At 40.5% G+C, this 25,417-nt stretch overlaps 1 protein-coding gene and 1 long non-coding RNA gene across 13 annotated transcripts in view; one reads left to right on the top strand and one right to left on the bottom strand.

The window, feature by feature from the left end:
- Positions 1-3,116: 3,116 nt before the first annotated feature.
- HECTD1 (HECT domain E3 ubiquitin protein ligase 1) overlaps positions 3,117-25,417 on the top strand; it is a 100,374-nt gene continuing 78,073 nt past the window's right edge. For 6 of the 12 annotated variants that reach the window (XM_016185448.2, XM_060175234.1, XM_060175235.1 and 3 more), the window contains exons 1-3: positions 3,125-3,262; positions 4,584-4,862; positions 21,991-22,225. In XM_016185448.2, the coding sequence (XP_016040934.1) occupies positions 4,723-4,862; positions 21,991-22,225 (375 nt within the window). In that variant the 5' untranslated portion in view covers positions 3,125-3,262; positions 4,584-4,722. Of the gene's footprint in view, positions 3,263-4,583; positions 4,863-20,764; positions 20,837-21,990; positions 22,226-25,417 lie in introns of all 12 variants that reach the window. The other 6 variants (XM_060175226.1, XM_060175231.1, XM_060175229.1 and 3 more) reach the window with 2 other exon arrangements.
- The window catches only part of LOC132533467 (uncharacterized), a 220,658-nt gene continuing 208,741 nt past the window's right edge, over positions 13,501-25,417 (bottom strand). Inside the window, exon 3 of the long non-coding RNA XR_009545360.1 lies at positions 13,501-13,680. This is a non-coding gene — a long non-coding RNA (uncharacterized LOC132533467). The remainder of the gene's footprint in view (positions 13,681-25,417) is intronic.

Raw genomic sequence — 25,417 nt, forward strand, 5'->3', positions numbered from 1 at the left:
ATCCAACAACGAATTGCGTCAACAAGGGCAATAATAATAGCCACAACGAAGCTACAACAAGGGCAACAAAAGGGGGGAAAAATGGCCTCCAGGAGCGGTGGATTCATGGTGCAGGCACCGAGCCCAGCAATAACCCTGGAGGAGGAAAAAAAATATATATATATATTTTCATGCCCGAGGTCACATAGTCCCATATTGTTCAATCTCTAGCACTACCGTAAGGCATAGCTAAGCAGTGCTCTGATAAAAAAAAAAAATACTAATAACTATATTTGGCTGGTAGAAAGTGCTATAGACAATGGTTAACTAATAAAGAAAAATAAATCTTAAAGTTTAGTATTAATCTCCTTTAAACTTTTCTATTCTCTGTCAGAGCAGTACCATTTCCATTTTCATAGCAAATAAGTACTTTTTTTTTTTTTTTTTTGGCCTCCAGGGTTATTGCTGGGGCTTAGTGCCTGCACCATGAATCCACTGCTCCTGGAGGCCAGTTTTTTCCCCTTTTGTTGCCCTTCTTGTTGTAGCCTTGTAGTTATTATTGTTGTTGTTGTTGATATTGATGTCGTTCGTTGTTGGATAGGACCGAGAGAAATGGAGAGAGGAGGGGAGGACAGAGGGGGGAAAGATAGACACATGCAGACCTGCTTCACAGCTTGTGAAGCGATGCCCCTGCAGGTGGGCCGGATCCTTACGCCAGTCCTTGTGCTTTGTGCTACGTGTGCTTATCCCACTTCACTACAGCCCGACCCCCATAAGTACTCTTTTATGCTTAAATTCTGACAACAGAATTGCAAAATATAGCCTTGAATTATTTCCATTCATATTGCCAATAATGAACTTTTCTCCACTATTGAAGAACCTTAGCAATCTAGCTAAGCTTGTCTAGGTAGCTTTTTAAGCCATTTGGATACTCTTGCTATGTAACTTTTTCTAAGACCTAATTTTCCCAGTGCTCTAGTCCAGAATCTTACCTCAGTCTAAACTCTGCATTGAAGTTCCTGCTTACTTTAGTCCCAGTCATCTCTTCCACTCCTTACTGAATGCTGGTTATTTGTTTGGGGCATGGTCCTCTCTCATGTCTCAGAACATAGAGGGTTTTGCTTGTATTCTTCTCTCTCCCATGCATTATCCACATTCTACCCATATAATTCAGGATCCAGAAAGATTGCTACTTATAACTCTGAAGATTTATATGCTATTCTCATTATATTGACAGCTTCCAAATAATCATTCTCATATTGTAGTTGTGAGAAGACAGAGTAGTTCTCTACTTTAGTCTCTTGATTTTTTAAAATATATTTATTGGAGGGAAATATCCAGAGCATCACTCTGGATATAAAACTTTTTCATTTAGATACAGAGCGAGGGAGAAACATCAGAGCATAGAAGCATCCTGCTCTTCTATAGCATGTGCTATCTGATGTTGGGGCTTGAACCTGTGGCCCTGATTTAATTTATAAATAGAATAATTAGGGACCATTACCAGTCACAGTGGGATGTATGCCTAGAGCTAGTTATCTGAAGTGCAAACAGAAATTGGTTCTCCAAAAATAGGTCACATCTCCTCTGATTGCTTAAAAGAGTATTTCTCCTTTAAATTTTTAAAAAATTATCTTTATTTATTGGATACAGGCAGCCAGAAATTGAGAGGTAAGGGGGAAATAGAGGAGAGAGACACCTGCAGCCCTGCTTCACCACTCATGAAGCTTTCTCCCTGCAGGGGGGAGTCCAGGGGCTCGAACCAGGGGTCCTTGTGCACTGTAACATGTGTGCCCAACCAGGTGCGCCGCCACCTGGCCCCTTAAAAGAGTATTTCTCAAATACCATTACTTAATATTTGTATTTGCATTTGTAAAAGATAGTATAGGGTGCTTGGAACATGGGCTTACTAAGCTTACAAACTACAGGTTCTATCTATTAGAGCGGAGGCCTCACCCATGCAGGACTTAATCACTCTAGGACCTTTTTTATTCAGCTAGAGGCACAGAGTGAGAGCCAGAGAGACACGATTGCACCTCCCTTGTGGGGCCAGGACTCCATCCTAAGTGCATGCATTTTACCTCTGCTGAGGGCTCGTGTGTGTGTGTGTGTGTGTGTGTGTGTGTGTATGTTACACATGTACAAACTACTCTGTCTTTTACTATCGACTGTAAACCATTATTCCCCCTAATAAATACAATAAAATGCTAACTGAGCATACTCATTTTTCAACGCCAACGAAATAAAATGCTTGGGAGGAATACAGTAACCACGGACATACTTGTGGCCACAACCCACAGGAAAAAGAGTCAGAAAGTCTCCTCTCAGAGCTACTGCGTAGCCCAAGGTGCCTTTCCGGAGCCTCAGTTCTCTCTTCTGCACAATGGCGATAAGCCTCAGTGTTCACTTCTCAGGGTTGTGGCGAGAGGTTTGCTTTCGGAGCACTGCGGGCGCTCTCCCTCTGCGCACTGAGAGGAGGCGCTTTTCCACCCGCCGCGCACTTCCGCGCACGAGGAGGCTGACCAGTCCGAAGGGGGGGCAGCTCGGGGCGGGAGGCAGGCCGGGCGAGGGCAGGTAGGGCCGCAGCTCGGACGCGCGGCCCGGGGGCCTCGGGCACGAGCTCGCCGGGTGCGCAGCCAAACGGGTCGCGCGAGGCTGCGTGCGCCAGGGCGCGCGGCTTCCGGGAGCCGCTGGCACGGACGGCGAGTCTGAGAGGCGCGGGAAGAATAGCGACACCAGCCTGGGCCCCCGCTGCCCCACCGGGCCGGGGCGGCACGTCAGGCCACCCCGTGCCCCTGCCGACTGCGTCCGCGCCGCCGGCCGACCGGTCTCCGCAGCGCCCCCCGTGGCGGTCGTCGGCGTGGCTGCCTGCCTGGAGAGCCGGTTTGCTCCGCCTCTGCCGAGCTCCGCTGCCCTCCGCAGCTTCCTCGCCCGACCGTGGCTCGACTCTCCTCCTTCTCCCTCTCCGAGAGCGATGGCCCCAGCCTCCCCCCGCCGCCGCCTCCCGCAGCACCGCGCGGGCCTCTGAGCTGCTGGGCCTGAGTCGCCGCGCGCCGGGGACGGACGTGCGCTGGTTGCCGCCCCTCGGGGGGAACCTCTCGCTTCCCTGTCACCGGGTCCCGGCGGAGGAAGGGGAGGGACGAGGCGCGGCTTTTCCTGTGCCGACTGCCTGACTCGACCTGCGCGGCCTGCGGCTTCCTGGGAACTCGAGGGCCGCGGCCGGGCCTGGCTCAGCCGCGGCCTGCTTGAGCTGGACCGAAGCGGTTTGGGGCGACAGACCCAGGTAAGAGGCTTCGGGAACGGGGAGCGGGAGCTCCGTGGGCTGTCGGAAAAACCGGGCCTGGATCCGGGACGCTTTGCCGCGGGCTGGGAGAGAGACCAGGATCCCGGGTGAGGTCGGCAGGGTTGCTGCCGACTCACCCGCTTTAACCCTCTTTGTTTCTCTCCCTCCCCCGCTTTGCCCGCGGTGGGACCGGGGCTGCCCGAACTGGGGTCCAAACTGGGCCCCCGTTGCCCTTGGGAAGGGCTCTTCTTCGGCCGGGCCAGGGAGGTCCCGTCGGGCCTCGGGGTTCTGGGCGCCGCTCGCGAGAACCTGCCGCGCTGCCCGCTGCTGCGGCCTTCTCGTCGGCCCCGAAGCTCATGCTTTACCTTCCTTCTCCCCCTCGGTCCAGACCCGGGCCGCGGACGTAGAGGCGTTGAGTGCCGGGCAGAGACAGCGCGGCGCCCGAGGCTGTGGGCGCCGGGCTCGGACGGGCCGGGCCCGGCGTGTTGGGCTGGGAGTGGGGGTGGGGGTGGGGGTGGGGGTCCCTGCTGGTCGCCGCCGTTGGGTGCCCACCGGGACCCGCCGCCCTGTCCTCACCTGCGGCTCGGTTACCTGGGAGCCACACCTGCCCTTTGGTCTGGGCCTCCATCTCTTGTTTGGTTGAGTTTTGTTAACCAACTGCCCCGTTTAGCGGGGATGGGGGAGAGCAGGCCTTAGACTGGCCTATATTCTGACCCGTGACGTGGAAGTCCATTGCATTTGCATATATATATATATATATATTTAAGCATCTCTTTCTTAAAGTTTTAAGGGCAGATGCCCGGACTGCCACATGCTTGCTTCTCTTTATAGGGAGATCTTGTATCTAGCTATCGTTTGTATTTGGACCATCTAGAGCATAGGAATCAGTAAATTGAGAAGTCAGCATAATTTGTGAAATTTGAGGTAACCTTAAAGGAGAAACAACTTGGAGGAAGATTGGATCAAACTGGTTAGAGTCTCAAAATACTGACTCCAGCTCCTATCTGAAGATCGGTTTTGGGTGCAGGAGGGGGAAAGAAGTTTGCTTGGGGCGGGGGAGGGGGGAGTCTTCAGTAAGGTGTTCTTTGCCTTTTGGCACAGACATCTGTAACAGCAGTCGTGGGTTTCTAAGTTTGTTTGGCTGTTTTTGACGAAGACAGCTTTGGTTTCCAGTTAAGCAATAATCTAATCAGCTTAGGCTCTTGTGAAAACTGGTTTGTATTTATTTTTATATATGGATGTTAAAATTGGGGAATAAGGAAAGTTGAAAACAGCATTAAGCACTCTGTGCAAGCATTTATGAGTCCTTTCTTATTCCTAGGAGAACACTGTGAACATTTGGTTTTTGCTGATGTGAACGAAAAAAAAAAATAATAAAAGCAAGCTGATAAGACCTGGACATTTAAAAGGATTTTTTCCTTTTACTTGTTTAATTTAAGCAAAGAGGCTTTTGAAGAACCATGGCAGATGTGGATCCGGATACCTTGCTAGAATGGCTACAGATGGGACAGGGAGATGAAAGGGACATGCAGCTAATAGCCCTTGAACAGCTATGCATGCTGCTTTTGATGTCTGACAACGTGGATCGTTGTTTTGAAACGTAAGTACATCCCGTCATCATCTTCCCTTGGGATAGCTATAGTTCTGGTTTTTTTTGCTGACTTGTTTGCATGCAGTTTTTTTTGTTTGTTTGTTTTTATTGAATTTTCAAATTACCTTAGTTTCTGTTTAGCGTTTACACTTTTCTGAGAAATATGAATTGGTAGGTGAAGTAACTTCAGTAATAATAATTGTGATGACATAGATATCTATTTGTTGAGTGAATGGGAGTTAGTTGGGAATACTAATTTTAACCTTTGTTTATTTGATCCATATATGTAGTAAGCTGGGGAAACACAAGTACTTATGCCCTATCATGTTACCTGTCTGTATACCAAGAAATTGGTGTAAAATTAACACAAAATATAGATGATAATAATAAACATATTTATAATTTTCCATTTCTTCATTTGTGTTGTCTTACGCAGTGTACCTTTGTACAGCAAATCGCTCTAACTTTCTGGGGGGAAAAATCAGAACACTTTGTAAATTTCAGGCTGGAGGGTAGAAATTGAGAGCTACCTAGATAGCATACTTTTTGGAAAAAGGTTTTGAAGCTGCAGAGTTCAGACAATTCAGAGATTATAATGTAGAATTTGCAAAACTGGAAAAGATAACATCACTAGATTGGTCATTAGTGTCGCATGTTACCTTTTATATGATGCTTGTCTACTTTGATTAGCCATTCTCCTGAATTCTAAACATGTTTGGCATTTGCTATTCACTGTATAATCTTGAATTCCACTAACAGTTGGAAACTTAATTATTAGTGCTGTTTTGAGGTTATGAGTAGGAAATATTTGAGATGGCATGAGATTTGGTGAAAATTTTAATTTGAGGTGGGAGTAAAAGCTGTGTTATTAAATTGAGAAAGTATATGTTTTAAATTATTTTTTCCCAGAGCAACTGCTCAGCTCTGGCTTGTGGTAGTGGGAGGGACTGAACCTAGAGCTTGGGAGACTCAGGCATGAAAATCTTTTGCATAACAATGATGCTATCTTACTTATCCCTTGATTGTTTTAACTTAAAAAAAAAGTCATAAAGGAGTTTTTTTTTTGGTGGTGTGGGGCATTGAACCCTTGACTTTGGAGCCTCAGGAATGAGTCTCTTTGCATAACCATTATGCTATCTACTCCCAGCTCAAGGAGTCATTTATTTAAACGACCTTTTTTCTTTTTTCTTTCTTCTTCTTTTTTTTTTAATGAGAAAGATCAGAGCAGTGCTTAGATCTGGCATATGGTGGTGATGGGGTTTGAACTGGGGCCTCTTAAGATACCAGGTATGCAGGCCTGGTGTGCCACCCCTGGGGATCTCCCTAAGCCCAATTGTTTTCTTTTTTTTTTTTTTAATTTTATTTATTTATTAATGAGAGAGATAGAGAGAGAAAGAACCAGACATCACTCTGGTACATGTGCTGCCGGGGATTGAACTCAGGACCTCATGCTTGGGAGACCAACGTTTTATCCAATGCTCCACCTCCCGGACCACTTGTCTTCATTTTTTAATGAAAAGTTAATAGAGATTAATTGATAACTGAATACTAATTCTTAGTTATGAATTCCACTAGAACAGTAATATTGTGATAAAATATTTATAAACTGTTTTCAAAGTATTATCTGTAGTGACCATTTATTTCAACTAGTTTTTGAGTTTTTGTTATTAACAAACTTAGGGTACATGAGAATAACTAAGTCCCACCACTGACAATTTTCATAGAACTCAGAAAAGTAAATTATTCTTTAAAGTATTCATACTTTTTTAAGGGTCTTAATCTGAGGATTACTCTTGGTATTTTTTTATACTTTATTTACTCATTTATTTATTTATTGAATAGAGGCAGAGAGAAATTGAGGGAGTGAGGGAGAGAGAGACAGACAGACACCTGTAGCACTGCTTCACCACTAGTGAAGTTTTCCTCCTGTAGATGGGGACCTGATGCTTGAACCTGTGTCCTTGTGCTTTGTAGAACATGTGTGCTTAACCAGGTGTGTGCCACTGCCTGGCCCCTACTCTTGGTATTTTTAAAAAGTACTTGTCAGTCAAGTCAAATATTATTTTATAGATCATATATTAACTTAACATTTAGTAGAGGAATTTGTAATGACATTAAACTAAATTGTTACCAGGCTGGATATATAGCTCAGTGGTAGGGCACATACTTCTTCATGTATGAAGCCCTAGGTTTGATCCTATGCAGCATACACAAAAATGTTACCATATCAAAATAATTTGAAAGAAAAATTTCAGAATTTAAACTCGCTCCTATATAAAATCTTATCACTCTAACATAACTTACTCTTTTAATTTTCCCTAGACTTTATTCATATTTTGCATAGTTTTTTTTGGCTTGTTTTTCATTATTTTATTTTTTTGCCTCCAGTGTTATCTCTGGGCCTCGGTGCCTGCACTATGAATCCACTGCTCCTAGCGGCTATCTTTTTTCAGCATTGTTGTTGCTGTTGTTGTTGGAAAGGACAGAGAGAAATTGAAAGAGGAGGAGAAGAGAAAGATAGACACCTACAGACCTGAAGGTGGGGAGCCATAGGTGAACAAGGATCCTTGTGCTGGTCCTTGCACTTCACACTATGTGCTCTTAACTGTTGCACTACCGCACTATCCCCATTGGTTTGTTTCTTGAGTGGACTGTTGCTCAGCTCTGCATCTTGATGGTGCTCAGGATTGAATCTGGGACCTCTCATGTGCAAGTCCTGTTGCTTCTGCTGTTCGTCTTCCCAATTCCTGTATAAAAAAATTCAAAGAAAGGTGAAATTAAAGTTAGATGCAGTTTACTAAGTGAAAGTACAAGAATAACAATTTAGATGTTGACTTTGTTTCATATGGTATGTTACTCATTTGTCTATCAAAAAATAGACACTGGGCTGGGGTAGATAGCATAATGGTTATGCAAAGAGAGTCATGCTCCAAAAGTCCTAGGTTTAGTCCTCCACACCACCATAATCCAGAGCTGAGAAATGCTCTGGTTACCAAAATAAAAAAATAAATAGACATTTGTGACAATTTTACCAGACATTGCCTTTTTTTTTTTTCCTTCCTACCTGGCCTTTTTGCACCTATAGCATTCTGCTGCTTTCACAGACTTTTTGTTGTTGTTAGTTTCATGGAGACAGAGAGAGGTGGTGGTGGCACACCTGGTTAAGCGCACACTTTACAGTGTGCAGAAGAACCCAGGTTCGAGTCCCCAGTCCCCACCTGCAGGGGGAAAGCTTTGTGAGTGGTGAAGCGAGGAGCAGGTCTCTCTTTTCATGGAGATGGGGCAGGAGGGAGAAGGAAAGACACCACAGCAGTACTTTACTATTCATGAAGCTTCCCCTGGTTTAGGTGCTTCTGTGTAGTGCCAGTTCTCAGATCACATGTTCCAGATTGATTCTCTGATTTTGTATTTCTCTCCTCTCTAGTGTTAATGTTTTTATATATTTTAAACAAACAAACAAAAAAACCATTGATTTTTTTTTTTTTTTTTTTTTTTTTTGTGAAGCTATGATACTTCTGATTCATGTCTGGACTTAGTGTTCTAGAACCTAAAATTCAAGTTCAAGGTTAGTTTTTGCTTTCATCTGTGATGCCATTGACTTTAATATTACTGAGATTTACTGTGATTTGATTTAATGAGTTATAGATACATTTACATTCACATCGAATGATTTATAAGTAAATAAACCCTGGGAAGTTGTAAATCCTGCTACTAAATCTGCAGGTAATACAATGTTAGACTTACTTTCTTGGTCTGTGAAATGGGCAGTAAACTGTTTAGCTACATGGGTGACCCAGATTCAAGCCTGGCTTCCACTGCATTGAAGGAAGCTTCGGTACTATGGTCTATTTTACTCTGTCTGCCTCTCAACACAAGAAGCAAGCAAAAAAAAAAAAAAACACTTTGATTTTTTTGGGGGAAGGATCTAGGATTTCCTCCAGAAAATCTAGAAAATGGAATATTAAGAATAGTGCTTTTAAGTAATAGAGGACTGTTTTATTACTTTAAAAGATTTATGGGTTAACACGAGAGAAAAATGGCATTGTTCTGGCACATGTGCAGGAATTAATTCAGGATCTTGTGCTTTTACACTCCATGCTATAGCCATTACGCCACCTCCATATTTAGTAGTAATGCTTTCCATTGTTTTAATTACTTAACCACGATCCAAAAGTATGTACAGTAAGATGCTTGGACCACAAATCAGCAAAATAGCTCACTTGGATAGTGCCCTGCTTTGCTATGTGTGTGACCCAGGTTGGAAGCTTCTGTGTTATGGTTTCTTTACTTCTTCTGTCTCAATCTGAAAGAGTCAGCCTGGAGAAATGAAGCCCTGGAGATGAAAAATAGATAAATAAGTGCTACTCAGACCATATTCACAAAATTTTTGTTGTATTTTGTTAACAACTATTTTATTACTAGTGGTTGTTAATCTCTTAGTCTTATAAATCAAACGCCATCATATATATATATATATGTATATATATATATACATATATATATATATATATATATATATATATGCAGAAAAACATTGTGTGTGTGTGTGTGTATGGCTCAGTATTTTACCGTCATTTCAGTTGTCCACTGGAGGTCTTGGAATGTATCTCCTTAGACAAGTGGGGGACCACTATAGTATGAATTTGTTGAGCTGGATGTTAGACAAAGAAGGGGACACTGTTGTAGCTAAGGTTACAAGAGATGATTCTTTTCAATGAGAGAACATGCAAAGGACCATGTTTTGAAGAGTTGAGGTCATGAGTTTGGATTTGGCGGGATTTTCATGTTTGCTTCTGTATTCAGTCTGTTGCATGCTATTTTGATTGATCTCATAAAAAAAGTCTAAATATTGAGAGGTTTTCAAAATCATGGTGGCATATACAAGTTGTCCAAAATTAATTTTTTCTCGAGGGCTTAATGGCTTACTGTACAGTTGTTGACACATGGGTACAATTTCTCATCTCCCTGTGATATGTGGCTATTTTCCCCTGTATACTTGAATTTTTTCATTGGCAGCAAATATGTTCAATTGTTTTTCTTTTCTTCCTTCCTTCCTTCCTTTTTTTTTTTTTTTTTTTTTTTTTTATCAGAGCAGTGCTCATCTCTGGTTTATGGTGGTGTGGGGGATTGAACCTGGAACTTCCAGTGCCTCTAGAGTCTCTTTGCATAACCATTATGCTATCTGCCCTCCACCCTTCAATTGTTTTTCTTGAGGTAGAAAGTTTACTTCCTTAATTTTTGAGAAACTATTTGCCATATATCCAAGTCTGAGTAACCACTGTTGCAAGTTCTTTTTAAGTTAAAATGATGTATGGAAATGGCTAATTTACTGCCAAGGAGATGACTTAGCAACTAGAGCACAGGACTTGCATGTGTGTAGCCCTAGACTTGATCCCTGGAATAATTGTGTATGCTGGATTTGTGTTCTGGGTATTTTTTCTTTCCCTCACTCTCATGAAAAAAATAAATCTTTTTAAAAATGACTAGTTCACTTTTCCAACAGTTGCACTAGTACTGTCCCTAGAGCTAGCCCCTTTCTTTGGTATACAGAAGTGTTTTATGCTTAATTCCTGTTGTCTTAAATAGAATATTGAAAATACATGTATTTGGGCCAGCAGACTCACTTAGATATGCACTGCTTTGGTGTGTGTGTGTACACGCACATGTTCAAGCCTCACCCCTACTGCATTCAGTGCTGTGATTCCTTTCTTTTACTCTGAGTCTTTGTCTCTAGATGAAAGAGTCAGTGTTGAAACCCCTGTGATAACTCTCTCTTTATATATGTATGTATTCAAGGCTTGAGATTTAGTGAAAGAAAAAAGTTCTTATTTATTTTGCCATCTGAGAGGTGCCTGGAGCATTGACCCTGAAGCATCAGGTTCCAAGGTCAGTCCCTGGCAGTGAGTGACTGTGCCAAGGTGATGCTTTAGTTTTCTGGTTTTCTCTCTCTAGTGTTAAGGAAATCTTTAAAATAGTAATCTGTTTCTTCTTTATCAGTTACTCTGTGGTAGCGTTTATTCTTTTTCCCCATGCAGAGCTTGGTAGTAAAGAACACAATTATTAGCAATTCATTTTGATGCTGCTGCTTTGGTTCATGCTAAAGCACCAGAGCTTTTTATGTGGAAAGAAAGCAATTAAGAAAGAAAAGAAGGGAGTCGGGCCATAGCGCAGCGGGTTAAGTGCAGGTGGCGCAAAGCGCAGGGACCAGCGTAAGGATCCCGGTTCAAGTCCCCGGCTCCCCACCGGCATGGGGGTCACTTCACAGGTGGTGAAGCAGGTCTGCAGGTGTCTGTCTTTCTCTCCCCCTCTCTGTCTTCCCCTTCTCTCTCCATTTCTCTCTATCCTATCCAACAACATCAAGAACAACAATAATAACTACAACAGTAAAACAAGGGCAACAAAAGGGAATAAATAAATATTAAAAAAAAAAAACAATTTGCTGAATACTGGTAAGAGGTCAAGTAGTATAAATATCAAAGGTGTTCTTTGTAATTAGTCACTTTCTTTTTTAAGATAGAGATAGGCAGAGGAAGAAGCAGAGGTAGAGAGTGGAAGTGACCACAGCACCAAACCTTCCCTCAGTGCAGTGAGGGCTGGACTCCTACACATGGCAAAGTCCCACACATGGAAAAGCAACACTATCAAGTGAGCTGTTGGGCAGTGGTGCACCCAACAGAGTGTACACATTACTAAGTGAGCTATTTCATCAGTCCATTCAGTCACATTTTAAGGCCATAGATCATAAGCAATAAATAGATAACTTTTTCCTTTTTGATAGAGACAAGAGAGAAATTAAGAGGGCAGGGGGAGACAGATGGAGAGAAGATTAGAGACACCTGCAGCATTGCTTCACTGCTTGTGAAGTTTTCTACCTGCAGCATGTGTACCAGGATGATGTCTGGCTCTTTCTCTCTCCTCCTATGTTTCTCATTAGTAAATAGTAATAAAGTTCTTCTAAATAAAATTCCTAAAAATTATTTTTAAAATGTACATTAGAAAACTGGTCTGAGAACCTTTTCTTTATAAAAACTAGCTCAGATGTAAAAAGATTTCAAAGATTGTTCACTGAAGGGTTGTTTTAAATAATAAAAAACTAGGAGCTACCTAAATGGTTAATACTGTATGGTTATCCACTACGTTGGGTATTAGGTAGACATTAGAAAATTTGAGCTAGATTTATTTACAGTAAGGTGGAGTGAGGGCCACAACACAATATAGAGATTATAAGCAAGCTATAGGAATAGTATTTGTAGCATAATATTTTTGTACATAGAAACTTGAGTACTGAGCACAAAAGCATTGGATTACTTATTATTCACATGCTGTTGATACTGGCTTTTAGTTGAGATCTCTCCAGGGTTTGTTTGGGATCTCTCCTGGGTTTGTTTGTTGTCACATCTACAGGTGACCTTGTAGTGTGGCTGCATAGATTTCCTTACAGCGTTGAGGCTATGGTCCAAGAATAATAATCCCAAGAGACTCCAGAAGCTTCTATTAACTTGCATTAGACTGCATTTAGGAGTTGCAAAGTGATAATTTTCACTGTAATCATAAGTCTGTCTAGCTTCAAGGGGCAAGAATATAGTTCTTCTCAATGGGAAAAAGTCAGAATCTTATAAGAGTACAGGGCAGGGGAGATAGCATAATGATTATGCAAAAGATTTTCATGCCTGAGGCACCAAAGGTCCCAAATTGAATCCACAGCACCACCATAAGCCAGAGCTACAGTGTAAAAAAAAAAAAAAAAAAAAAAAAAAGAGTCTAAGAGCTGGGATAGCTCAAAGCGCACGGTTTACAAAATGTGAGGACCTGCGTTTTAAGCTCCTTGCTACCATTCTGGAGCACCATGCAAGGGGAAGCTTCATGAGTAATGAAGAAATGCTATGGGTTTCTCCTCCTTGCCTCTTTTTCTATCTATTCTCTCTCTCTTTTATGTTAGAGAGAAAGAGAGAGAAGGAGGAAAGGAGAGAGAGAACTAGATCATCGCTGGTACATGCAATGCCAGGTATCAAACTCAGGACATTATACTTTTTTTTTTAAATAAGTGAATTAATATTGGCTTACAAAATTACAAGGTAACAGGAGTTCATCTCTCCACCATTCCCACCATCAGCATTCTGGATACCCAACCTCTCCATTGTAAGCTACTGCAGTTCTCCCAAAGTTGCAGATATGGGTCAGTTATAACTTCTACAACCATGTGTGTGTGTGTGTGTGTGTATAAAATATATATTTGGCCTTTTTTTGGGTCCCATCCTGTCTTCCTTTCCAAGTCACACATACACCTATTATTACATCTAGGATGTTATATGAAGCTCTGGTTATTTATTGTACCACCTAGAGAACTGCTCTTAACATTTCTACTTGGAAAAAGTTGGCCCATTCACTAATTGGTGAATCCCTAGTGACAAAAGAAATTATGTATTAACAATTTAATGTTTAATGTTGAAAGATGCTCCGTAAATCCCATAGTAGAAGTTGAGTAGAAAGACAGTAAGCCCCTGATTTAGGAAAACATACAGGCTATAAATCTCAAGTAGTTCATATTTTCTTTTTAAAATATTTATTTACTTATTCCTTTTTGTTGCCCTTGTTGTTTTATTGCTGTAGTTATTATTGTTGTTGATGTTGTTGGATAGGACAGAGAGAAATGGAGAGAAGAGGGGAAGACAGAGAGGAGAGAAAGATAGACACCTGCAGACCTGCTTCCCTGCTTGTGAAGCGACTCCCCTGCAGGTGGGGAGCCGGGGCCTCGAACCAGCATCCTTATACTGAACCTTGTGCTTTGTGCCACCTGTGCTTAACCCACTGCGCTACCACCCAGTAGCTCATATTTTCATGAGTAAGACAGGTAAATTAGAAAATATAATTTGTTGGATACCTTTGAAAGATGGTTTTTAATAAGTAACTCTTCTGAAGCTACAGTAGGGACTGGGATTGGTCAAAAACAGGGTTTCCTAAGGGCGGTGCTTTTTTATTATTCATATGTATATTTTTCTTTATTGGGGATTAATGGTTTACAGTCAACAGTAAAATACGTTTGCACATGTATAACATTTCTAACTTTTCCACATAACAATTTAGCCCCCTATGGATCCTCCTCTGCCATCATGTTCCAGGACCTGTACCCCCCCCCCCAACCCACCCCAGAGTCTTCTACTTTGGTGCAATACACTAAACCCAGCCCAAGTTTGCTTTGTGCTTTCTTATTTTTCAACTTCATTATTATTATTATTATTATATTACTGATTTAATTCATGCCATTCCCACCACCAGAGTGCCATATCCCATCCTCTCCACTGGACACTTCCTTATTCTTTTTCCCTCTGGGAGTATGAACCACAGATCTCTATGGGGTGCAGAATGTGGGAGATCTGGCTTCTGTTATTGCTTCTCCACTGAAGATGGGTGTTGACAGGCCAGTCTATACCCCCACCCTATCTCTACCTTTTCCTAGTAGGGCTCTGGGGAGGTGGGGTTCCAGGAGAAACTGGTGAAGTCATCTGCGCAGGTTGGCATTGTTTTTCAATTTCTGTCTATAAATGAGATCATCCCATATACATCCTTCTCTCTCTTTTTTTAATCCATCCTTTCTTTCTTAACACTTAACACGATTCCTTTAGCTTCCATTCAAGATGAGCTGAAGAAAGTGAAATCACCATTTTTAATAGCTGAGTAGTATTCCATTATGTATATATAGTTTGGCTTTTAAAGCTTTATTTTACATGAGACAAAATTCCTTTTTTAAAAATTTTTATTTATTTATTGGGTAGAAACAGAGAAATTGAGAGAGGGGGAGGAGATAGAGAGACACCTGCAGCCGTGCTTCACTACTTGTGAAACTTCCCCCATGCAGGTGGGGACTAGAGGCTTGAACTTGGGTCCTTGCACACTGTAATTTGAGTGCTTAACCAGGTGCACCACCACCTGGCCCTGTAGACAAAGAAAATTTCATGAGATGGAGAGAGATATTTGTTAGAGAGAGAGAGAGAAAAAGAATCAAGCACTACTCTGGTATATACAATGCCAGGGATGACATGCTTGAAAGTTGGGTGCTCTATATTTACTTGACTGCTTCTGGTTAATAGATTTGTATAGGGTCTATGCATCATAACTTATCAGGTTTCCTTGAAAGTATGATTAAAAAAAACCCAGAAGTTTAAAATTCTTATGTCAGTTGTTATAATGAGTTGTCAAAATTTGGGTTTGTGAGAAACATTAAAAATTGTTTTTGTTGGGGGTCGGGCGGTGGCAGTGGGTTAAGTGCGCGCAAGGACTGGCTTAGGGATCCCGGTTCGAACCCCCGGCTCCCCACCTGCAGGGGAGTCACAGGCGGTGAAGCAGGTCTGCAGATGTCTTTCTCTCCCCCTCTGTCTTCCCCTCCTCTCTCCATTTCTCTCTGTCCTATCCAACAACGAACAACATCAACAATGGCAATAATAATAACCACAACGAGGCTACAACAAGGGCAACAAAAGGGGGGATAAATGGCCTCCAGGAGCGGTGGATTCACGGTGCAGGCACCGAGCCCAGCAATAACCCTGGAGGGAAAAAAAAATTGTTTTTGTTATATTGGAAAGATTTTTTTTTTAAATGTTTCTTCATGATTCAGTAGATCCAGACTTTTTTTTTTTTAATCTTTATTGATTTTGAGTAGAGACAAAAATTGTGAGGGGAGGGGGAATATTGCAGAAGAGAGACAGAAACCTGCAGACCTGCTTCACCACTCGTGAAGCTTTCCCCCTGAAGATGGGGACCAGGGACTTGAACCCGGATCTTTACGCACTGTAATGTGTGCATTTAACCAGGTGCACCACCACCTGGCCCCCAGATCCAGACTTTTATCATAATAATGGTGTAGTTTTCTGAAGCTTGTGAAGTAAAAATTAGATTCTTAGTTTTATTTCCTATCTTAGTTTTGGTGTGGGTCTCCTATTTATTTGAATATTCTCTACACTGAAAATTGTTTATTAGTACTAATAGTTTGTTGACCAACCAAGAAAATGTTGAATTTTCTGTTAGCATATGGTTTCTTTGAAAATGATATGAAGTTCCATACCTAACAAAGTTTTAAGGTCCTACATGATTTGTTTAATGACTGTGCTAAATCAAGCTACCCAACAGAGTATTTTAGGAAACAAAACTTGTTTGTAATTTTAGTTTCAATATGAACCTTCAAGTAACTACAGCTTTCAAAACTTATTTGTGTGTGTATTTTTTTTTACCAGATCACTGTTCAGCTCTGGCTTATGGTGGTGTGAGTGATTGAACATAGAACGTTGGAACCTCAAGCATGAGAGTCTCTTTGTATAACCATTATGCTATCTCCACCCGTATTCTGTACTTTTTAAAATATGTCATTCATGGGCTGGGGAGCCAGCCTTACAGTTATGCAAGTGACTTTTAGGCCTGAGGTTCTGAGCTCTCAGGTTCAGTTCTCAGCACCACCATACACCAGAGCTGAGTAGTGCTCTGGTAAAAGCAAACAAATACATAAATAAACAGAATCACCCATTAATAGTGCCACTTCCCCTTCTACTTTGTTGAACTTAAAATTAGTGTGGGTTGAAATTTTATAATTTACTTTGATTTGGATTTTTTAAATCAATATATATGGGATATACCTTCTAATTTTGAAAGATACCTTCTAAGCTGAAAAAAAAATGTAACTGAAGAGCTAGAAAAACATTTTTACTTGTTCACTAGCTAAAAATTCACTTTTTAAAAAAAATTTATATTTATTTTCCCTTTTGTTGCCCTTGTTTTTTATTGTTGTTGTAGTTATTGTTGTTATTGATGTTATCATTGTTAGATAGGACAGAGAGAAATGGAGAGAGGAGGGGAAGACAGAGAGGGAGAGAGAAAGACACCTGCAGACCTGCTTCACCAACTGTGAAGTGATTCCCCTGCAGGTGGGGAGCCAGGGACTCAAACCAGGATCCTTATGCTGCTGCTTGTGCTTCGCGCCACATGCGGTTAACCCGCTGGGCTACCATCCAACTCCCCAAAATTCACTTTTTGATAACATTAAAAATTGACAAAATAGGTTTTCATTCTATGACAAAAAGAAACTTATGTTTAAAAAATTTATTTATAAGAGAAAGAAGTAGAAAGAGAGAGAACACACACCAGAGTATCATTCTGGGACATGCAGTACCAAGGATCAAACTTAGCACTTCATGCTTGAGAGTTTAGCACTTTCCCCACTGCACCACCCCACTGGATAGCTACAACAAACTTCTGTAACAGGAGATCATCTTTATTTTTCTCCTAGGGAAACTGAGAACTTATATTTAGAGATTTTTCATGCCCCCCCCCCTTTATTGGTGAAGGGGGCTGTTAGTGGTTTACAGGACAGTTGCTGACACGTTAAGTGGAACTCCCCATGATAACTGTGAGGCCCATTCTCCCTCAGCCTAGTCCTTTTCCATGATCATCTACCTGGACCCCAACACCCTTCCTTACCATTCCTACCCCATCTTCTCCAGAGTCTGTTGCTTTGGTGTAATACACCACATCCAGTCCAAATATTTTATTCATTTATTGGATAGAGACAGAGAAAGTGAGATGGGAAGGGGAGATAGGGAGAGAAGGATGCCTATAGCACTGCTTCACTGCTTGCGAAACTTCCTCCCTGAAGGTTGGGACCAGGGATTTGAACCCAGGTCACACATGGTAACATGTACCACCACCTGACCCCAAATTCACTTTTTTTTTCTTTACTCTCCTTGTTTCTTTTTTTTCCTTTCTTCCTTCTTCCTTCCTTCCTTCCACCTCCAGGGTTATTGCTGGGGCTCAGTGCCTGCACTATGAATCCACTGCTCCTGGAGGCTATTTTTTCCCTTTTGTTGTCCTTGTTTTTTATCTTTGCTGTTGTTATTGCTGCTGCTGTTGTTGGATAGGACAGAGAGAGTGAGAGAGGACAGGAAGACAGAGAGGGGAAGAGAAAGATAGACACCTGCAGACCTGCTTCACTGTTTGTGAAGCAACCCCCCTGCAGGTTGGAGACCTAGGGGCTTGAACCAGGATCCTTATGTGGTCCTTGTGCTTTGTCGCCATGTGCGTTTAACCCGCTGTGCCACTGCCTGGTGCCCCTCTCCTTTCTTAAGTTCCACCTATTAGTGGTATAACCTGGTATTTATCTTTCTCTTTTTGTCTTATCTCACTCAACATGATACTTTCAAGTTCTGTCCAAAATGTGGCAAAGGAGATGACTTCTGTTGCGTAGTCCTCCCTCCTTCCACAACTTTCTTAGGACTCACCTGTCATTGGGCATCTAGGTTGCTTCTTAGTTTGGGTTACTACAATCTGTGCTGCTATGAACATAGGGGCACATAGGTCTCTTCAGGTAGGTGTCTTTGTTTCCTTTGGGTAAATCCCCAGAGAGATGAATTGCTGCATCATCAGGTAGGTTCATTTCTAGCATTCGATGAGTCTCCAGACTGTCATGGGGATTGGACCTGTTTACATTCACAACAGCTATGTAGGAGAGTTCCATTTTCCCCCACAGCCTTTCCAGAAGTTGGTGCTTCTGTCTTTTCTAATGGATAACATTCTCACAGGTGTAAAGTGGTATTGCATTGCTATTTTTATTTGCTCCTGATCATCAGTGACATTGAGCATTTTTTTCATGTTTTTGGACCTTTGCAACTCTTCTTTGGTGAAAACTCTGCCTATATTTTCCTGGCTGCCATGCCCCCCCATTTAAATTTTTTTTTTTTTTTAATTTACTCATCAGTATCTTGTGCCTGCACAATTTCTATTTCTCTTGGTGGGTTTTTTTTTTTTTTCCTTTTCATTTCCAGACAGAGGAAGAAAGAGGGTGAGAAGAAGAGAGGCTACAGCCTGACACTCACCATTCATGGAGCTTCTCCTTGGTGTGCTGTGCATGATACTCCTGTGTGAGGCCAAGGACTTGTACCTGGAATTCACACATGGTAAAAAGGGTGTGCTTTACCAGGTGAGCCATTTCCTGGCCTCCTTAAAAAAATTTTTTATATATATATTTATTTTCCATTTTGTTGCCCTTGTTGTTGAACGTTGTGGTTATTGATGTCATTGTTGTTGGATAGGACAGAGAGAAATGGAGAGAGGAGGGGAAGACAGAGAGGGGAGAGAAAGACACCTGCAGACCTGCTTTACCACTTGTGAAGCGACTCCCCTGCTGGTGGGGAGCTGGGAGCTTGAACAGGGATCCTTATGCTGGTCCTTGCACTTTGCGCCATGTGCGCTTAACCTGCTGTGCCACCGCCCAACTCCCCTCCTTTTTGTTATTTTAACTGGATTTTTAAACTGTACTTGATTAGGAAGTTTGTCACTTTTGGGGTAACATAAATTCCCTAAATGTCAAATTCTACATTCCTTCATGAAATACACAATTTTATACTCAATATTTTTTATTTAATTTTGATGTGTAGCTTTTATGATAGGTGAATAATTTTCTTTTTTTTTTTTTTGGAAGATTTACTTATTTATAGAACCAAGCATCATTCATCATTCTGGCATATGCACTGCTGAGGATTGAAGTTAGACTTCATGCTTGAGAGTCCAGTACTTGAACTACTGCCCTATCTCCCTGGCCATAATTTTCTTATTTTTAATGTAATACACACACACATACACTACTGCTTTCAAAAGAAAAAAAAACTTTTAAATTACATTGTGCCTCCATCGTATTGAGAGTTTTATAATGCTGGGTCTGCAAGATCTCTAAAAGGACCCATTTGCTGTGTATACACCCCAGATTCATGCCCCCAATGTACCACATGGGAGTAGTATGGCAATGGGATTGGTAGAGTTTTATAATCTTATCTCTTCAGTTTACAATATATGCACATATAATGAGTAACCAGAGTGTTTTTAAGATTCTGATATGCTAGTCTTCTAATCTTGAGAACCAGGAGACTATCTCCTATAAACATGTAAGCATTTTCTCCCTAGTAAAGTGACCACATGATATAGTTGCCAGTTCTGCTGGATAATGAAGTTTCACCTGTGTTTAATGAGTGATGATCATTCATTGAATGTAACAGGTGTTCTAAAGTTTTCTTGGATCATATTTCTGATGATAAAATCCTTAAAATAATACACACACACACACACACACACACACACACACACACACACACATATATATATATATATATTGCCTCCAGGGTTATTGTTGGGGCTCAGTGCCTACACCATGAATCCACTGTTCCTGGAGGCTATTTTTTTCCATTTTGTTGCCCTTGTTTTATCATTTTTGTGGTTATTATTATCATTGTTATTGATGTCATTGTTGTTGGATAGGATAGAGAGAAATTGAAAGAGGAGGGGAAGACAGCAGGGGAAAGAAAGATAGACACCTGCAGACACCTTCATTGCTTTTGAAGCAATCCCCCTGCAGGTAGGAATCGGGGGCTCGAACCGGGATCCTTGCTCTGGTCTTGTGCGCTTAACCTGCTGTGCTACTGCCTTACCCCCAAGATAATCTTAATAGGGCCAGCAAGAAAGGTCACTTGGGAAGGTACCTACATGCCATGAAATGCAGTTGTAACCCTGGTGAGTTGTTTATAGAATCTTGACTGGCAGCACATGAAGAAATTTGGATGGGATGGAAATTTTCTGCACCTTCTTTCCCATCATAGTTAATTTAATTGGAGTAATTAATCATGTCCAAAGATGAATAATTAAAGTTAAATGGTACATGTAGGAATATACAGATGATTTAAAATTATGGTATCATTTTCATAACATCCTATTAACCTTTAAGTCAGCGGTATAGTAGGTATCCTTAAAAGGCACATCCTCAATACAAGCTTGATTTAGTAGAAACATTAAAAAATATAATGAATGATATTTCTTACATACGATTTTTATCTTTCTTAGATACCAAAAGAAGTTAACTGTTTTAATTTCATATAATGCAGGGATGGCAAGATAATTCACCTGGGAGGGTGCCTGCTTTGCCATGCAAAGGATCGCCTTCAGGAACTCTTAATGTAAATAAAGAAATAAAGTAATACACTAAACTTTCTATGAGCTTTGAGGAATGTGAAAGTACCCCTTAACTATATGGGAAATTAGGAAAGGTTTTATAGACCCACTGATGATTGAGTTGAGTATGGAATAGGAACTTAAAGAAATTACTCATTTATGTGTGAGAAAGAGGAAGAGAGACAGAAAACACAGAGCATTACTGTTGCACATGTATTGGCAGGTATTGAACTGAGGATCACTTGCTTGAAGAGTCCAGCACTCACCTCCAGGGCTGCTGGAATAGGAATTAAAAACAAACAAACAAACAAACAAAAAATCAACCCTCCCTTTGTCCCTCCTTCCCTCCCTTGTTTATCTCACTTCATTTTATTTTATTTTGTTTTGTTTTACCAGAGCACTGATCAGCTCTGGCTTATGGTGGTGCCAGGGTAGACTTTTGGTGCTTCAGACATGGATGTTATGTAACTAGCTGTGCTATTTCTCCCACCATCAAAATTCTTTAACGAGAGGAGAGAGATAGAGCTTATGCAGAGCTCTGCTTGCTTACTTATGGCTTGTGGTGGTGCCAGGGATTGAACCTGGGACTTCTGGAGCCTTAGGAATGAATGTATGGTGCAGAAAACACTGTTTTGTCTCACTTAGAATAGGAGCTTTTTTACTTTACTTGTTTTTTGTCCTAGGCTTCTTTATTTAAGAACAAAGACATGAGTGAATTGGAAATTAAAATCAGGAGCGTCCTTGAACTTCACCTTCCCATCAGCCAGTTCTCCCAAACCAGCCTTCCCCTACCCTTTGTGTAGGAATAGTAGCTTTCAAAAAACATGATTTCAGGTTTATGCTGCTACTTCGGTGTTTACAACTTGATGTTTCTAGAAATGATTAAAATAGCTTGCAAGCATTGTTTTATAAGCAAAAACAAATATTCCTAATATACATGTAGACACAGTAGTGACAATAATTTATTTTGTTATTTAATTTAATTTGTCCTTTTAACTTTAATATACTTTTTATGAGAGCAAGAATGAGATTGGGGCGGGAGGAGAAACCAGAGCACTGTTTAGTTCTAGTATTTGGCAGTACCTGAGATTGAAGTTATTAACCTTTTGATGCTAAAAATTTGCTAATCTTAGTTGTAATATATTTTCTTTCACTGTAGATGTCCTCCTCGAACTTTCTTACCAGCCCTCTGTAAAATTTTTCTTGACGAAAGTGCTCCTGACAATGTTTTGGAGGTGACAGCCCGTGCCATAACATATTACCTGGATGTATCTGCAGAATGTACCCGGAGAATTGTTGGAGTAGATGGAGCTATAAAAGCACTTTGCAATCGTTTGGTTGTAGTTGAACTTAACAACAGGACTAGCAGAGATTTAGCTGAACAATGTGTAAAGGTAAGTCTTAATTATTTATTGGTTCTTTTTGAAGACCTAAGTGGAATTTTTTTTTTCTGAAAAAGTTTTTTCCATTATTGTCTTACTTTTTTGAGAATAGTTGTCAAAGTCCTTCTGGTATCAGAGGAGATCCCATATAATATGGGAACAACAAATTTTACTTCTGATTAAAATCTGTAAGTCAATTCCTCATGGTAGCCATGTTCACTTTGAAATAAGTCATCTCTTTTTTTTTTTTTTACTTAATTTTTTAAAAACTTGTCTTTATTTATTTATTGGATAGAGACAGCCAGAAATGGTGAAGGATGGGAGAGGTAGAAAGGGAGCAAAACAGGAGACACCTGCAGGAGTGCTTTACCACTCACAAAACTTTCCTCCTGTATATAGGGACCAGGGACTTGAACCTGGGACCTTGTGCATTGTTTTGTGTGCATTTAACCAGGTGGTCCACCACCCAGCTCCAAAATTGGTTATCTCTTTTTCACACAAAATGATTTTCTGTGCGAATAGCAACAGTCACAACTACTAACACTAATTGCCTGACATTATACTAATGAGCACTTTACATGCATTAATTCATTTAATTTTATAACTTCTATATATAAGATAGGTGCTGCTTTAGTTCTGTCATAGGTGGAAAAAATTAACTATACTGGTGTTAAATATTTTCTTCCTGTGATAATACAAAGTGGAAGAGTCAAGATATGAAGAGTAGGAATTTAAACATTAGGTAGTCTACTTGTTCTAGGGGCAGTGGTTTTAAATTTTTTGCTGTAGTCCCATTAGATTTAGCTATTTTATTTTATTTTATTTCTGATGAAACTAATTATACACTTTTATTCCAAAAGCATTAGATCAGGAATTATATTGGAATCATTTGTAAGCATATTTAGATTCTGTTGATACATGGTATGCATTTTAATTTACTGTCACTTGGGGTGCATTGTTCTAGGATGACATTTTCAGATAGAGACAGAGAGGGAATGACATTATGGCACTAAAGTTTACTTCAAGCTAGTGGAGGTCAGGCTCGAGTAGTGCTCTTATTTACATATTTATTTATTTATTTATTTATTTATTTATTTATTTATTTATTTATGTTTTACCAGAGCATTACTCAGCTCTGACAAATGGTGGTGTGGGTGATTGAACCTGAGACCTTGGAGCCTTAGGCAGGAAAGTCTGTTTGCATAACCATTATGCTATGTCCCCCCACCCTAGGGCTATCTTTTTTATGATTTTTATTTTACTTTTATGATTTTTGGTAGTATGAGTAACCAATTTTCAAACTTACTGTCTCAAGACCTTTTGAGTACCTCCAAAGGTCTTTGTTTATATAGTATATAGTTAATTTATATTATCACATCAGATGTTAAAACAAACATTTAAAATACTTATTAACTTAAGAGAGAGGCAGACTGGGAGTATGGACCCACCAGTCAATGCCCATGTTCAGCGGGGAAGCAATTACAGAAGCCAGACCTTCCACCTTCTATAACCCACAATGACCCTGAGTCCATGGTCCCAGAGGGATAGAGAATGGGAAAGCTATCAGGGGAGGGGGTGGGATATGGAGATTGGGTGGTGGAAATTGTGTAGAGTTGTACCCCTCCTACCCTATGGTTTTGTTAATTTATCCTTTCTTAAATAAAAAAAAAATACTTATTAACTTATTTTAAAAGCCACTTATTTTCTTAATTATCTTTATTTATTGGATAGAGACAGCCAGAAATCGATAAGGAATGGGGAAATAGAGAGGGAGAGAGACAGAGAGACACCTACAGACCTGTATCACCACTCGTGAAGCTTTCCCTCTGCAGGTGGGGGCCAGGGGCTTCAACCCTTGCGCACTGTAACATATATGCTAAGCCAGGTGTGCTACCACCTGGCTCCAAAAGCCACTTATTGTATGTTAATATAAAAATAACTATTTCCCGAGCAAGTAAAAAATAAGTGAGGGGCTGGCATTATAGCTCACTTGGATAGTGTGCTTTGTCTTTGACATGACCCAGGTTTGAACCTGGCTATCACCACATTGAAGGAAGCTTTGGTGCTATTGTGTCTTTGTCTCTGTATCTGAAAAAGTTGGCCTGGAGAGGTAAAATCCTAGTACAACAACAAAACAAAACAAAACAAAAACAAAAAGCCAAAAAAAAAACAAAAGCGGGGCGTGAGGGGAGGAAGGAAGGGAAATTAGTGAGAATAGCATTGGTAAGCATTTTTAGTGTGCTGAGATTTGAAACCAGGGCCTAATCCATGAGAAGCACGTACTCTACCAACAATCTGTTTAAAAATAACTGGCTGTGAAACATAAAATAAAATAAAATAACTTAGGTTCGATGGTGGCTCACCTGGTTAAGCATACACTTTACCAAATGCAAGGACCCAGGTTTAAGTCCCTTCTCCTCACCTGCAGGGGGGTTACTGCGGGAGTGGTAAAGCAAGTATTGCAGTTGCCTTTCTGTCTCTCCTTATCAGCCCCATCCCTCTTAATTTTTTTGTCCTATCAAATAAAAGAAAAAACAAATGAAAGTAGATTTTAAAAAAAAAAGGATAAAATGGCCCCCAGGAGCAGTGGATTCGTTGTGCAGATACTGAACCCCAGCTATAAAGTAAATAAATGAATAAATGGATGACTCAGATGATAGGGTAACTGACCTAATAGGTTCTAACACCATTACCACATGGGAGCACCATGGTTGTTGAAGTGGTATTGTCTCTCTTGTCTTTGCCTCTTTTTTTTTAAATTTATTAGTGACTTAATATTGATTTATAATCAGTGATTTTTTTTTCCTATTTCTGCTATTGTTGCCTTAGTTAAGTCTTCATCTTTTCATGAAAACTAATACTTTTTCCCTTTGCTTCTAAGGTCTCCCTGTATTACCTTTATCACTGCTTTATGTGATCATATCATTTCTATTTCCATATTTAAAACATTTTTCTAGCTTATAGAATAAAGGCTAAATTTCTGGTATGTCTGTGTTAACACTTTAATTCTGCCTGAATATTTAAAATACAATATAATTTAGAAAATAAAAGTTGATTTTAAAATATTTCTTTGATTAATTTTTATTGTTTTTTTATTCTTCTGCTTCCAAGGTTATTGCTGGGGCTTGTTGCTAGCACTACGAATCCACTGCTCCTGGAGGCAATTTTTTCCTTTTTTTTTATTGGATAGGATGGAGAGAAATT

Source organism: Erinaceus europaeus, chromosome 16 (genome assembly GCF_950295315.1).
Source record: "Erinaceus europaeus chromosome 16, mEriEur2.1, whole genome shotgun sequence".
NCBI lineage: Eukaryota > Metazoa > Chordata > Mammalia > Eulipotyphla > Erinaceidae > Erinaceus > Erinaceus europaeus.